General features: G+C 45.9%; 2 protein-coding genes across 2 annotated transcripts; one reads left to right on the top strand and one right to left on the bottom strand.

The window, feature by feature from the left end:
* Positions 1-11,287: 11,287 nt before the first annotated feature.
* LOC133910741 (glutathione S-transferase T3-like) lies at positions 11,288-12,054 on the top strand. Its single transcript, XM_062353031.1, has 2 exons — positions 11,288-11,545; positions 11,653-12,054. The coding sequence occupies exons 1-2, from the start codon at positions 11,288-11,290 to the stop codon at positions 12,052-12,054; spliced, it is 660 nt and encodes a 219-aa protein (XP_062209015.1).
* Positions 12,055-13,106: 1,052 nt separating this feature from the next.
* Positions 13,107-13,774, bottom strand: LOC133910739 (uncharacterized). The gene is made up of 2 exons (XM_062353030.1): positions 13,393-13,774; positions 13,107-13,297 (listed from the first exon to the last, which is right to left on the bottom strand). The coding sequence occupies exons 1-2, from the start codon at positions 13,772-13,774 to the stop codon at positions 13,107-13,109; spliced, it is 573 nt and encodes a 190-aa protein (XP_062209014.1).
* Between the last annotated feature and the right edge of the window lie 1,371 nt (positions 13,775-15,145).

Here is a 15,145-nt window from a genome sequence, read left to right as displayed (position 1 = left end):
CTACTTACATGCCCACAAAATCAAGGTAATCATCTCGCTCCAGATCAGAGAAATTCTCTACAATAGTAATTTGGCAGGAAAAATGACAAAATGGGAAGTAGAGCTTGAGGAGTTTGATCTCCGGTTCGTCCCCCGAACGGCTATATAGTCCCAGGTGATGGTCAATTTTATGGCCGAGTGGTCGTCTTTTGAGTCCAAGCAGATACAACGACCAGAGGCAGATGAGCACCGGACCATGCACTTCGATGGATCATTCACACTGAAGGGAGCGGGGGCTGGAGTAGTCCTGACGTCACCAACCCGTGACATCCTCAGGTACGTAGTTCAATTATGTTTTCCAGCCATTAACAATATTACGGAATACGAGGGCATCTTATCTAGAATGCGGGTAGCCTCTGCACTCGGGATTAAACGACTGTTAGCGATAGAGGACTCACTATTGGTTGTTAACCAAGTGCATAAGGAGTTTCAGTGCTCTGATCCGACAATGGTGGCATACCTCGCCGAAGTGATGAGACTGGAGCAATACTTTTTCGGCTTCGAAGTCAGGCACGTCTCTCACAAGGACAACTTCCTAGCTGATGAGCTAATCTGCCTAGCTTCTTCTCAGGAACTTGTCCCGATCGAAGTAGTTGAAGAAAGACTCACATGACCATCTACCATGATCTCAGGCCAAGGTGAAGGGGATGCTACGCTTGGAAATGGAGCACCAGAGGCAACACCTTTGGAGGCAACGCCTCTTTCGGTGTCATCTACCTCATGTGGCTATCATATGGTCGTTTTTCTCGATTCGGGTATGACCTAGATGGATCAAATCTCGGGATAACTTTAGAATCAAGCAATCTCTGACGATGATGCGTCAGAGGAAAAGATCTCGTGGCAAGCCTATAGATACTCCCTGGTAGAGGGACGCATTTACCGTCGGGAGAGCAACAACCTTTCACTGAAATTCATCACTTGGGAAGAGGGGGCACAATGCTCTCTGATATCCATGGAGACATATGTGATAGTCACGCTTCATACTGCACTCTAGTCGGTAAAGTGTTCTAGCAAGGATTTTATTGGCCCACTGCCCTCCAGGATGCTTACGAGCTGATAAAACGGCGTGAGTTGTATCAGTACAATGGCTGACAAACCAACATACCAGCCCAAGCACTGCAAACTGACACTCTTTTGGTCTTTCACTGTTAGGGGGCATGATATCGGGGGACCGTTCCCTAAAGACCGAAGCGGTTTTGAATTTATGTTCATGGCAATTGACAAATTGACCAAGTGGAGAGAGGTCGAGCCCGTCAGGAAGATCACCACTGCAGTATCGATTAAGTTCGTACGGGGGCTAGTAGTGCAGTTTGGTAGTCCAAATCGTATAATTACAGACAACGAGACTTAGTTCGCCAGTTTCCATAACTACTCCGAAGAGATCAGGACCAAAATTTGCTATGCGTTGGTGGCACACCCACAGAGCAGTGGATAGGTGAAAAGGGCAAATAGGATGATATTGCAAGGGATCAAAACCCGTGTCTTTGATTGGCTTATCATGTATTCAAGACGCTGGGTGGATAAACTACCCACAGTACTCTGGTCACTGTGAACAACTCCCAATAGGGCTACAGCCGAGACCCCTTTCTTTCTTGTTTTTTTTTTGTGTAGAGGCAATACTTCCCTCTAAGATCGCCCTTCAGTCGCCTCGAGTAGCCAACTACTCAGACGACAACTAGGTGGCGCGACGCAAGGATGAGGTAAATATGATTAAAGAATTCCACGAGCATGCTCAAATTCGAGCTACCCGATATCAGCAAACCTCAGTCACTATCACAACCGCAAGGTGAGGGAGTGGAGACTGGTCATAGATGACCTCATCCTTAAGCAAATCCAGAATAAAGCCGGTCAGAATAAACTCTCCGCGAGGTGAGAAGGGCCCTATAATGTAGTCGATGTCACCCGACCTAGTGCGATCAAGCTAGCCATGGAGGACGACCGTGAATTACACAACTCCTGGAACATTGCCCTATTGCACAAGTTCTACGTGTAGGGCTGCTCGGGGACGGGCTTGTTCCTCTATTTTGCAGAACCTTCCGGACGAGCGTGGAATAAGACTTGCAAGTTTTTAAAAGTTCGAAAGACTAGACTCTGTGTTTTGCAGGATGTCATGACCAATAACGGACCTCCGCTGGATTGACTCCCCGACCACTATGGGACCTGGCGACTAGGAAGTTAAAACGACCAGTTGTTCATGGGATCTGGCACAGCGTGGGATCTCTGCTCGTGCAATGGCAAAGGTACTAACGTCCTGAGATAACGACCGCGAGGCCACAAGTTCTCACTCGGGTCAGGCGTTGGTCGCAACCGAGCGACTTGTCGTGCCAAGGACTATCCCGTGCTTTGAGAACCTAACTGGCAGACATGGCAGAACCATCAAAGCCTACGCGCCGTGATAACACAGGGAAAACTCTCTGAACACTCCGAACAATGGCCCGGACCAGACGGTCCAAAAACCGCAGGGCCCACATATAATCTTCCATCCATCGGCAAGGCCATTAGAAGTGGTCGAACATTTTCATTCATGGAAAGGATTGGTTGCAGACAGGACGATTTCATCTGGTTGGACTAACTATCCCACAACATGCGTGTTCGTTCCCTCCTAACTCATGTGGCCGACGCACAATTGGTAGAAAGGTTCCGCCTGACTCTTGTAAGACGTGGGGATCCACTAGCTCCAAGGGTTCAGAAGTATGTGAACCCCTACTTACCCTTGAACAAGTAGTGGAACATCTTATACTCTTCCCGAGGGTGGCAGTTGGTCGCCCCGAGAATTGAACAATGGCCTGAGTAGGGTCCATGAAGGATGGCCGGCGCGGAGACCCTACTGAAGCTGCTGACCGAAGCCGACAAACCTGATAGACCCATTTTCTGCTTCTCCTCCGCCTTCTCCTCTTCATCGATCTCCTTCTGCAGAAGGTCCTAGTCAATCTCTTCCTCGTCAAAGATGTCTATAACCTCCCCCGGGGCGACCGCTCAGACCAGTGATCGGATGGGAACGGCAGGGGGAGGCCCTCTCTGCAGTGAGGGAAGCACAAGGGTGGCCAGCTCTAACCGTGCGAGTAGGTCCTTGAGACTGTCTACCCTCGAGGGCACCACAGCTAGCGGAGCCAGCGTTGGAGGCAGCTCGAACCTTGCCAAATCCTCTAAACCCATCGACCTTCCCAACGAAGGTTGGGAAGAGGACACCATGATCTTCAGGGAGTGTTGTCTTCTTACTTTGCAACATTCATCGATGGGTCGCCAGCTGGGTGAACTCCTGCTTTTATAGCCCAGCCAGCCATTGATTCACGCCAAGAGTGCAAGGCGGAAACGCCATGGAAAATATCCTCGCGATCCTACCATTTACTATCCATGGAATTCATGGCCAGGCCTTGGTCAAACCCATGCACGTATGGCAGCGCCTGGGCACCAGTACCCTAGTTTTTTATACATCCATCATAGACATCTCGCCCCATGAAGTACTGAGGAATCTCAACCGGCGCGACATTTGAACCGCTCGAAGTCCAAAGGGGCACACATGAGGAACCGAAAGCCCCTCGGGTCCAGCAACATTCAATGTCTCTTTCTCTTTTTCTCTCAAGACGCTTAATCTCCCCGCGTGACGTAAAGTTCATAGTCAAACTCTGAAAGCTAAATGGTGTCGGCGACCACTCTTTGTGTGGACTATGTTCCCTCGAGGTCCGAGTGGTGTGACCAGACCTAACCACGATCACGGGGGAGCTTGGGGGCTATTATCAGAGTATTGAGTAAGGGAGCGTCCTAGTTAACAGGCCCCACGAGGGGTATGACGACCGACGGGGAATATTTCCTGAACTATGGCCCATCGCACGACTAGATCCAAGCTCGCACGATTAGCGCAAGACTTGCGCGACTAGCCTTCTTGTGAGATTATGAGATCCCGTGACCAACCCTTACTTATCCCGGGGCCGGTCCTTACCTAACCCATCTAATCATATTTATTGATATCTACTCAATTATTTTTCTTTCCTATGCACCTCATCTAGTGAACAAAGTCGTGGCCAGCGCGGTTGGGCACTGCCCCGTCTTGTAGCATTAAATGCTACGATGGGGCCTTACGGGTCGGCACAGCATCGCACGGCTGAAGAGATAGGGTCTGCAGAACTCGCGGGGCACAGGGACAGGACGACTTGGCAGACGATCTTACGGCGCACGATGATGGGACGGGCCGGGCGGCTGAGGAAGGCAAGTGTGGAGATGTTCCACGGTTGGGACAGATACTCAAAGCTCTCAAGGCAAGTTGGGCTCACCCGATTCTTCAGATATGATCCAAGAGTTGAATATCTAAGCTATGCATGTGTTTGCTAATCACGGCCCACTTGTAAGTTCTTTCTCTCTCCAGTATATAAACAGAGGAGGACCTGATTTGTAAAAGGTAACCGATTCACAAACACTTATAATAAAATACACAGGACGTATGGTAGTTATCCTTTAGGAGACATAAATCTGGATAACTCTGATGTTCTTGAGTTCAACACACACCGACGAAGACACACCTTCAACATTGTTCATGCGTCCTTCGACCGATACACCCTGAAATTATTTATGGGAATTAACCCTCAACATATCCCAGTTCTATAAACCTTCCCTCTTTGATGTAGACATAACATGGCAAAAAAAATTAAATTAGAAATAATAAAATAAATCAGGAAAAATAGAAAATCATTTTTAAAAATAAAAACAAAAAGACAGATTTTTATTAAAAAGAAATAAAAAAAAATAAAAATTAGAAAAAAAATCAAGACACGTGAATATATCACATACTACAAAGAATAAAATTTAAAGAGTATGTAGCACATTTTTTTAATACAAAATCAGTATATAAAATATTAAATAATGCATGTATACATGCTAGAATAAAAAATTAAAAAGTATAGAGGGCGTGTTGTATGTGATCTAATGATATATTATATTATACTATTTGTTAGTAATAGATTCACTCGTTGTTTCCCTCTAAAAGTAAAATATGTTATAGAATATAATAGTTTGCATTATTTAGTGTTGTACATACTGACTTTTTAAAAAAAATATGAATTTTTAGCATGTCTATTACTGACTAGCAGTATAGTGTAATATGTCACTAGACCACATGCAACATGTCCTGCATACTCTTTACATTTTTATTCTTTCTTACATGTGACATATTCATGTGTCCTAATTTTTTGTATTATTTTTTGATTTTTTAAATTCTATTTTTCATGATTTTTATATTTTTGTATTAATTTTCTATTATTTATGAAATAAAAATATATTTTGATATTTTCCTATTTTTTCAGATTTTCCGTATTTTTTAAAAAAAATCCTGATTTTTCTAAAAAAATTTAGCACACCACGTAGATGTCGAGGTGGCACGCCACATCTACACCAAAGGAAGTGTGAAGGGTTATGGACCTGAAATGCATGACTTAACAATATTAATGACTCAAAACTGTTGTTTGAGAGTCTGTGGACCTAAGGACACAACTTGGTAAGTTTGAGCACATCTGTTGCATTTTACTCTATTTTTTAAGTACAAGTTGAGCACGCACATTATGAACCAGTGGTGGGCACAATATTTTAACAATTTGTGTATATAGCTAAAAAAATTGTAATGCCATACTCGTACCGCCATGGTAGCACTCTACTATGGTGGCACATCCCCTCCCTGTTATACTTGCGCTTGTGCCGGCATGGTAGCGCCGCTGCACTAGCGTCGACCCTCCCCATTGTGTTCGCGTCGCCACCAGGCTCGGTGTTGTCGCTCTCCATCTCGTGCGTGTATTTGAGTGTTGGGGTATCGGAATGTCGTCGCATATTTAGGTAATTAGGGATTGGACGTTTGCTATACATTGTTAGGTGTTGATGACTTGCCATATTGGGCTTGGATCTTTGCGTGTTGCCACGTTGGGCTTGGCCGCTTGGGCCATCAGGAGCTGCACATCTGTTGTAGTGAGAAAAAGACAAAGGCTCAGAAGACTAAGAAAAATATTATTGGCGCAATTGACTTAGTACCAGCTGGTGCTTCCTAAGTCCTTCGGCATGTCCTCGACTACTGCATGTGCTTCACCAACTTATCATGCAAGTCCTCGACTGATTGTGTGATCATGTTCACCACGTCACCGAGTCTCCATGCGTTCACTTCTACTGTAAGGAGCGTCTCAGCCACGACATAAAATGGATCACTACCAGACTATGCATGATGCTATCTTTGATTGTAGCATATAAGTGCATATATTACTCTCATCAATAATTAATACACTCAATAATTATTCCTCAAACAAATATCATATACTTTTTAGAAAAAAAAAATAGGTGTACATATGTACACCCGTGCCCTCACTTAAGCCCATCCCTGCCACAAATACATCCGCATTGATACGTCCTAACATACATCTAAATAATATTAGAATACCATCATACAACGCTTTGATCGTTGAACGGTGACAAATACATATTAGCAACTCTATATATGTTTTACACGCATGAAATCAATCCAATTCAAAGAAGTAAAAGAATATAGTATAACAAAAGATTAATTTGCATGCAGGATGATTGAATTCAGGTGGTCGTGTGATGTGAAGATGGATGTTGAGGAGATGATCTTTTATTATGTGATGATCATTTATCTTAATTTAAATTTTGGAAATAAAGTGACAAAAAGAAATAAAACACGTTGAAATCAAGGAAGACAATAAAGGACGGCATATGGTGTAGGATGATTATTAATCGGCTAATTAATTATTATTTTTTTATATTATAGGAGAAGGGGGAGACGAAAACTAATTTTAATTGCGAACCGTGTGATCGTAAGATATACGATGGAGATTATACGAATCTATTATAACTTATATATTTTATAAGAATATATATATAAATAATATTTTTGAAATTTAATATAAAAAAATACGAGCACCCAATATGCCAATCTAGCAGGTTCTGCACACGGCCTAACGTAGCCACCACCGCACGTGTTACCAAAAACGCCCAGTTTTCTCGTCCTTGCCGGCTCGGCACGCCCGACACTGATGCGCCAAGCCGTGCACGCCGGGTGGTTTGGTGAATTTGTTTAGGCTTGGAATTAACGGGGTGGGTGGGGAAGCGGTCGCGGGCAGTGGTTGAGCAGCTGGTCGCCGACGCGGTGATTTTTGTTGTGCGCTTGCCTTGCCTGGCCTGCCTGCCCCTGCCAGCGTGGGCTGGGGCGGGGAGGTGGGTCCGGCGTGAGGCAAATCTGTCGCGGTCCAAAAGGCGGTGAGGGACAAGGGAGGAGGAGCCGAGGAGGCGATGGGGCTCTAGAGGCGGCAGTGGTCGTCAACGGTCAACAATGCGCCATGCCCCGGACAAATCTTTACCCGATTTGCTTTGCTTCAGTGCTGCGATCACTGATGCTCTCTCAAGTGCAATTACTGGTCAGAAAAGCCTGAGCGTTTTCTCTTTGGTTATTGGATCGCTGCAATCAACTGGGAGCAAAGGATCCCTTTGAGACGGTGAGCAGTGCAGTAACACACTTGCATGGCTCGAGCTTCCGACCCAGGTGGTGATCGGTTGCAGGATAATGGAACGGCAGTTCGTGCGTGTGGCCTCAGCGTGTAATAAGTTGAATCGATCATTCTTAGCGCGGTTGGGATAGTCACGCTGCACCAAATCCGAATCATTAGTCCCAGCTTCTGGCTGGTGTCTGTGATTGCCGAACGACACAGAACAGGAGCCCAATCATTTCCACGTTGTTATAGAACAGGTACACCTACAACAGAAAGCGAAAACTATTTGATCGCAGGATGACATTTTTCTGTGAGCAGCTGAAGCCCTCGATACTTCTTTAAGAGACTACAGTGTCGTGTTATGGGAGCCTTGCAGCTCACATATTATAAGCACCGAGCATCTCGAGTAGCACTATAGTAGTATTATTCCGATTTGACGAGGACATGTTTTTTACTTGTTTTAGGCCACATGTTTAGCAGCCAGATAAAACAATGCATCATTTGTTAAAGGGCATGCGTCAACCTACCCTCGGCCTGGTCAGAACCTTATCCCGATAGTTTATGCTCATTGACTCGGCAAGTTGCACACCTGCACACTGTCGCCCACACGCCAGAACCAGTGCCGTATTCACTATTCAGCATATATTGTGTTTATATACTTGCTTGCACGACGTCTTATCGTCGTCTACAACGACTGTTCGTATCCGTATACGAATGTTTCGGCGTGCGTGCAGCGGTTTCCCTGGCCTTGCCAGTTGTTTTGACGAGCGCAGAAGTGTGCTTCGTTTGCACCCTACGCTCGTGTGAGGAAAAAAAGGCAGCGTCATGATGTTCAAAGCTATCTTGTTTCGTGACCATCCGAATGGATATGGGACCTTTTTTAAAGAACAAATGGATGGTAACTTCCACTCTAGCAAGGCTCAAAGAAAAAATCCACTCTAGCAGCAGCTTCCCACTTCGGATAAGGCCCTCTTCAATAGTGTCGCTATCCGCACGTTAAAAGATTGTAGCGCCTGATTTGCCGCCATAGCCATCCGCAAAGGTCTCCAACAAACGTCGTATCGATTGGAACAGGGATGCGGGGAGGAGCTCGGCGTCGGCAAACTTGCGGAGCGATGTGGCGTCCTCATCCCTGTGCGCGAGGGGACTGGAGAAGTGGTCGTTGCTCCCGCGGAGCGGCGGAAGTGGAGCTGGCGAGCCCTTACGGAGGTGAGGCGGGCGGCTTCGGTGGTCGGCGGAAGCGACCACCATCCGGGTACCCGGCAGACGACGCATCCTCCCCCGCGATTGAGGACTGGTGCGACGTAGATCCGGCGACCGCGTTGGAAGCTTCCCCACCTTCCGTGTGCTCGGCCACAGTAGCCGGACCGTGGTCGTCCCCAAGTCTATGGTAAGTCCTCTGGTCTCAGATCCATGTATGTGTGTGGCGGACGACCGGAGCGTGGGTTGGTCACCGCTGGAACTGAAGAAGATATTGCTTGCTTGGTGTGTTTGGTTGAAGTTTAGTTTGTGATTTGGCGTCTCAGATCCATGTCTTTGCTAGTGTATGTGAATTTGGTGACTGTAAATGGCAGCCTTGAAGAACATGAGATTTAGATTTGTTTGTGATAGAAATGGCCGTTCTTTATTTGTCCGTGAATTGAACAGATATCACTTTGGTTGGTGAATTTGGTAGATGTACGATTATTACTGCATGGTGCTTGTAGAGATGTTTTTAATGCGTGTATGCTGGTTGGTGGGTTACTGACGAGTTGGGTTTCAATGGACTTTCATGAACTACTTTACATAATTGTGGCTAGGTGATTTTCTCTGCTTCTTGTCCATGTAACTGAAGCGTGTACCTTGATTGATTTTGCTCAGCACCGCACTGAACCACTAATGCTTGATAAATATACTTTGATTGAAAGTATTAGTTAAGGGAAAGAAAATAGGACTGCAAAATATGAGGTAACTATGAGTGAAGTTTTGGGACTGACCTAAGTGTATAGTGTTTGATTACAAAAATGTAGTCATGAACTTTGAACACAACCATATTTGTTACTTACTGCTTGTGTGATTGATTATTCTTTGTGCCACTGATAGTAGTAGTTATTAATTGTATCATTTGTTCATATACGGTTCTTGTAAGGTAAAGGGTCCTATTACCATGAGGTAACAATTGAAATGGCAAATGAGTACAAGTACGAAGATTGGGATGTCGTGCAAAGAACAAAATTTGCTTCCTGAGAGTGAACAAAAAGAAAAGGAATGTTGTTGGTGTTTAATTGTGGTTCTTGTAATATGTAGATAATTGAAGCTGCCCAGTGTAGACCTACAACACCAATAAAGAACTTACTGGCAATAATTTCATAAATTTTAAGGCTACCACAATCTATGGTACCTGTCTCATATTTACCTCATGCTGAAATTGTTTCCTTCCCTGTGATGCATCTGGTCTTAGAATTTTAGTAGTGACATTAGTATGATCCAGTGCTGCCTTATATACTGGGCCATACGCACCTTCTCCTATGTGGAGTGCCTTGTCGAACTTATGAGTGCCAGCTTGTATGTCATCAATGGAATATCTCCTGTACCGGAGATCATTTTTGTTCAGTGCATCAGTTGCTTTCTCCATTTGGTACTTTTTGGATTCTTCCATCTTCATCTGGTGCATCTGTGCTGCCTGCAGTTAGATCAGTGTGTATTATATCAACATCTTCTGATTAGTTTAGGAATTACTTGTCATTTTTGCTTAAGGCAAGAAATACAGAAGCAAACACACCTTCTGTCAATTCACCTAAGAGCCATACATGATAGGTAGTGTAGTAATGAGAATGGCCACTATATTAGTGTGCAGTACTGTGTGTATATGTATGTTGCCTGAAATGCTCAACCAGTGTAAACTTTGAGCTGAAATTTAGTTCCTCGTTGTAGTCATCCCTGTCCGTGCTTGTAGATGGACGCCGCATCGCTTGCCGCTATTGTGTCGAAAATGCAGGACCATGTGCAAGAGATGGCTGCCGCGTTGAAGAAGGTGGTCAAGGACAACTTAAGTACGGACAACACCCCTGGTGACGTGGAGCTCAACAGAGCACTGCTGGTGGTCGACAACATTGCAGGGGACTTGGAGCAGCTCGTGTTCCAAGTTGAAGATGCTTTGAGTGGCGATGGCATGCCCAACCATGTTTGTCACAATGACAATGGAAGTGTGGCAGTGCAAGAGGAAGCGTCGGGCTCAAAGGACGTTAACGACGACGTCGTTCCCGCTGACTGGAGCCCGGATGAAATATTGTGTGCCGATTCGGATGACCTACTGTGCGGCATTTTGGACGATGGCTTGTCCCTTAAATCTGATCAATCTTGGAGGCTGTAGTTAGGTAGGGTGTGTATTTAGTTGTTCGGTAATTATTCGATAATTGTCGAGTCGAGGTAGCCTCTAGTTGTTGGTTTTGTACTCTGGTACTCCCGCATGATGTAAGTGTTACTCCTTAAGACATATCCCTCGTTATGTTCGTAATGTCTGAATGGTTGATAATTTTGTGCAAGATAATGCCTTGTACATAGTTTAGATTTCATACTGTGTTGTTGTATTTCATCTCGTTGTTAATGGTTTGCAAGGACTCTATGGAGTACGCCCCGTTCCTACGTGGTGACGATGATGGGATCCCTTGGGCCGATGTTGTGGCGCCCACCCAAGAAGGCATCTTACAAAGCCTCATGTAGCAGAAGATTAGCAACCCGAGGCACCGGGAGAGGTGGCAGCTGCGGGTGGCTGTGGATGCAGTTACACCATGCAGGAGGACCTTCATCTTGTGAAGGCATGGCTGAACGTGAGAATGGATCCCGTGGTGGGGAGCAACCAGAGTATAAGGGCTTTCTGGCAGAGGATCGAGACCTTTTTCCACGAGCACAAAGACTTTCGTTCCACCCGCAACAAGAAGTCTCTGCAGGGGAGGTGGACCTTCATCAACGGGATGGTGCAGAGGTTCTGCGGGCATTATGCTAGGACCCTGCGTAATAGGAGGAGTGGGACGACCGAGCCTGACATGGTACATTTATTTTCTACGGTTGATGTATCTATGTGCCATTGTAAGATTAACCATATGTGTTGTCATGATGGCACTATCCAATTAGTACTGATTTTTATGTGTTTAAGATCGCGGCAGCATGTCAGATGTTCCAAGCCACGGAAAATGAGGAGTTCACGTTGCTGCCTTGTTGGGTGGAGTTGCGGCATCATCCCAAGTGGCAATCTGAGGCTTCACGCAAGAAGCAGAAGACCTCCGCCGCGGGCAGCCCCGCATCGACGCAGCACGTTGAGTCTTCTCCCGGGGTGAACGTACCTGAAGGTGTAGCTGCAGGACCTTCCAGTGGCGGTCCACGGCCGAAACAGCCACCTGGCCGCAATCGCTCGAAGGAGGTTGCCCGCGGTTCTTCCTCCTCCAACTCAGCTTCTGGGTCCATGATTGAGATATTTGACCGCCAGTTGGCCATGAAAGAGAAGGTTGAGAAGGACAGGGCAGAGAGATTTGCTGAGATGATGAGAATAGAGCAATAGAGGCTCAGGCTCGAGGAGGAGCGTGTGCACTTGAAAAAGGTCAAGGAGGATAGGGAAAAGGTAAAGGAGGAGAGGGAAATAATGAACATGGATCTTTCGCAGATGGATGAGGACCAGCATGCGTACTACAAGAGCCTCCGGCAGAGCATTATTGCAGCTCGACGCGCCGCCTCTAGGCCATGAGGGATGCTCGAGATTCGATCTTTCTTGTAGCTTACAAATAGTGAATATAATGCATGGTTGTGTAGAAACATGGTGTGCTTTATTTGTGTGTGTGGAACTCCATGGTTGCTTGTTCTGCAATAAGGAACATTGTGTGTAGGATTGCAGCAGAGGAGGAGCTAATCTAGAAGGTCACCTCCCAGTCTATGATGGATTTGAAACCATGCCCAGATTTGCATGTTCATTTGTTATTTGTTACCTACCTTGTTGTGTTAAATTTCTCCCCTTCTGCTATCTTTCTAGTTTTTGTGTCGTGCAAAACTGCAATGATGTTCGGTTTGTAGTTGAAAACACGAAGAATCAAAGGAAGCCGATCTAAGGATTGAGTTCATTTGACTACACATGCAACAAGCACGGTCCATACCATTACCAAACATAATACGCACTCACATAATACGCACATACATACCACATAGTTCCTTAGGACATAGTACTAAGCATGTTATTGATCGAACTACAAGAGGTTCATACTACTCTCCTCCGTGGAGCTGCCAGAGATGCTCAACAATATCGTCACGGAGTTGCTGATGACCCGGTCTGCTTCTTATATCACCATACCTTTGGATAAATGCTTGCAGTGGGGGGGTTGTGGCATGCGACGGCACCACATCCTCACCAGCACCCTCGTACACGTGTTCGACTTCCCCGTCCGGTCTCTCATCTTCGATTATCATGTTGTGCATGATAATGCAGGCGACCATGATGTCATTAAGGGTCTCCTGCTCCCATAACCTCGCTGCTCCCCAGACTATGGGAAACTGGGACTGCAGGACTCCGAAGGCCTGTTCGACATCCTTTCGTGCTGCCGCCTATTGAACCACGAAGTGTTGTCACTTCTTCCCAACTGAAGATTGTATGGGCTTCACGAACGTAGCCCACTCCAGATAGATATCGTATGCAAGGTAGTACCCCATGGTGTAATGGTGTCCATTAATGGAGTATTGTACCTTGGGTGCCTCGCCAGCGGCAAGATTGTCGAGGAGATGTGAACGGTGCAGCACGTTGATGTCGTTCAGAGAACCTGGCATGCCAAAGAAGGCATGCAAATCCACAGGTCCTGCGACGCCACTGCCTCTAGAATGATCGTCGGTGCGTTGACATGGCTGGTGAAAAAACCTGACCACGTCGTCGGATAGTTCTTCCACCTCCAATGCATGCAGTCAATGCTTCCCAGCATCTCGGGGAACCCTCTTCGCTCGTTGATAGCAAGCAAGCGAGCAATGTCCTCCTCATTCAGAGCACGGAGGTACTCATCGCCGAACACCTCGATGACAGCACGAACAAACCGCCTCATGCTCTCAATGATGGTGCTCTCCCCTAGCCGGAGGCACTCATCCAAAGAATCTGCAGGAGCGTTGTATGCTAGCATATGGAATGCCGTAGTAACTTTTTGCAAGAAGGACAACCCCAGCTCGCCTGCAACGTTTCTCCTCTGCTGGAACCACGGGTCATGCTCCTCAACCGCCTGCACAATCTTACAATAAAGATCACGTTTCATCCTAAACCTGTACGAACACCGAGTATTAGCACCTCACACACCATCAGTACATAATACTTACACAAGAGAACTTCTGTTTACAATTGTATCTGCGACGGAAAATGTAGTCGGGGTACACCACGGGATCCACAAAGTAGTCGTTGTACAACCTATTGTAGCCCTCCAGCCGATTCCGATCGATACACCGATGACCCGGCACTGAACCGCCCCAATGCCCTCACTATGACGCCTCCCCATCCGCATGCTAGGCGCTGAGAGTCGCTAAGACCAAATCATCTTCCTCATCGGAAGAATCATTGGAGAAACACAGGTCTTTCAAGTACTGCTTCCAGGCTGAACGAGAATCCATTTGGCTGGCTTGTAAGTGAGAGTACCTCAGCCTCATATGTATAGTGAGATGTTGAGCCTTGTGACGGAATCCACCGCAATTCCTTCCCCTACAAGCCACTAGTCGTGAGGCTTCCGCAGCAAGACTGCTTCTTCCTTCCTCTGCAAGCTAAATTATAGTGGAAGCCACAACCATTTCATACGTTGCAAACAATCATTTTGACTGTGTAGTTGCAGGGGCGAAAAAAAAATTACCTCCAACAAATATAATGCCGAACAAATATTTATTTTTTCGAACAAATGCAATTTTTACGTACCACGAATTTTAACCATGCCAATCAATACCCGTTGCAACGAGAACATGTGAAATCCGATGCTGCTACGGCGGTTATGGCAGTTGTGCACAAAACATTTTAATATAGAAAAGAGAAGATAGTGGATGATATATAGAGTTTTTGTTGGAGATGGAGGGAATGAGAGATGATGTAATAGTGATAGTGGATGCTGTAATAGTATTTTAGAGAATGTATTTTAGAGTTTCTATTGAAGATGACCTAAGACAAGGTAGATAGCGCGGGAAATGCTGCTTCTTTTTTACCCTTCATACTGGTCAATGTAATCAGTTCGCAATGCTTTTGATCGAGATGAGGCCAACTCCAGCAGAGGAGTTATCCAGTGCTACAGCACCCCGTAAAGTACTGTAGCACTGGAAATCGGTAGATACCTCATCCGACGGTACAGTTCCGCACAATACTGCTACAGTGTTGCCGAGAGAGTATGGAGCTGTATTTTTGCTGGTTACTGTAGCAGTGCGCAACAGTGTAGCAGTACTGGTCATAGTGGCTGCTAGTGGATCCAGAGGGAAACATTGTACCAGTACTGTACCAGCACTGTTCAGCGGGATGAAGGGAAAAATGTCACACCCGGTTTTAACGGTTAAAACCAGATGCGGCTTATGTGTGCCCAGGATGTTCAACACACATAAGGACGTCACAGGTGAAGTAACAAAAGCAATACTTTAACTTACAATCATCAAACTCTTAC

This window comes from Phragmites australis, chromosome 3 (genome assembly GCF_958298935.1).
Source record: "Phragmites australis chromosome 3, lpPhrAust1.1, whole genome shotgun sequence".
Lineage (NCBI taxonomy): Eukaryota > Viridiplantae > Streptophyta > Magnoliopsida > Poales > Poaceae > Phragmites > Phragmites australis.
The sequence above is the reverse complement of the archived record's forward strand: the minus strand, read 5'-3'. Positions and strand labels throughout refer to the sequence as shown.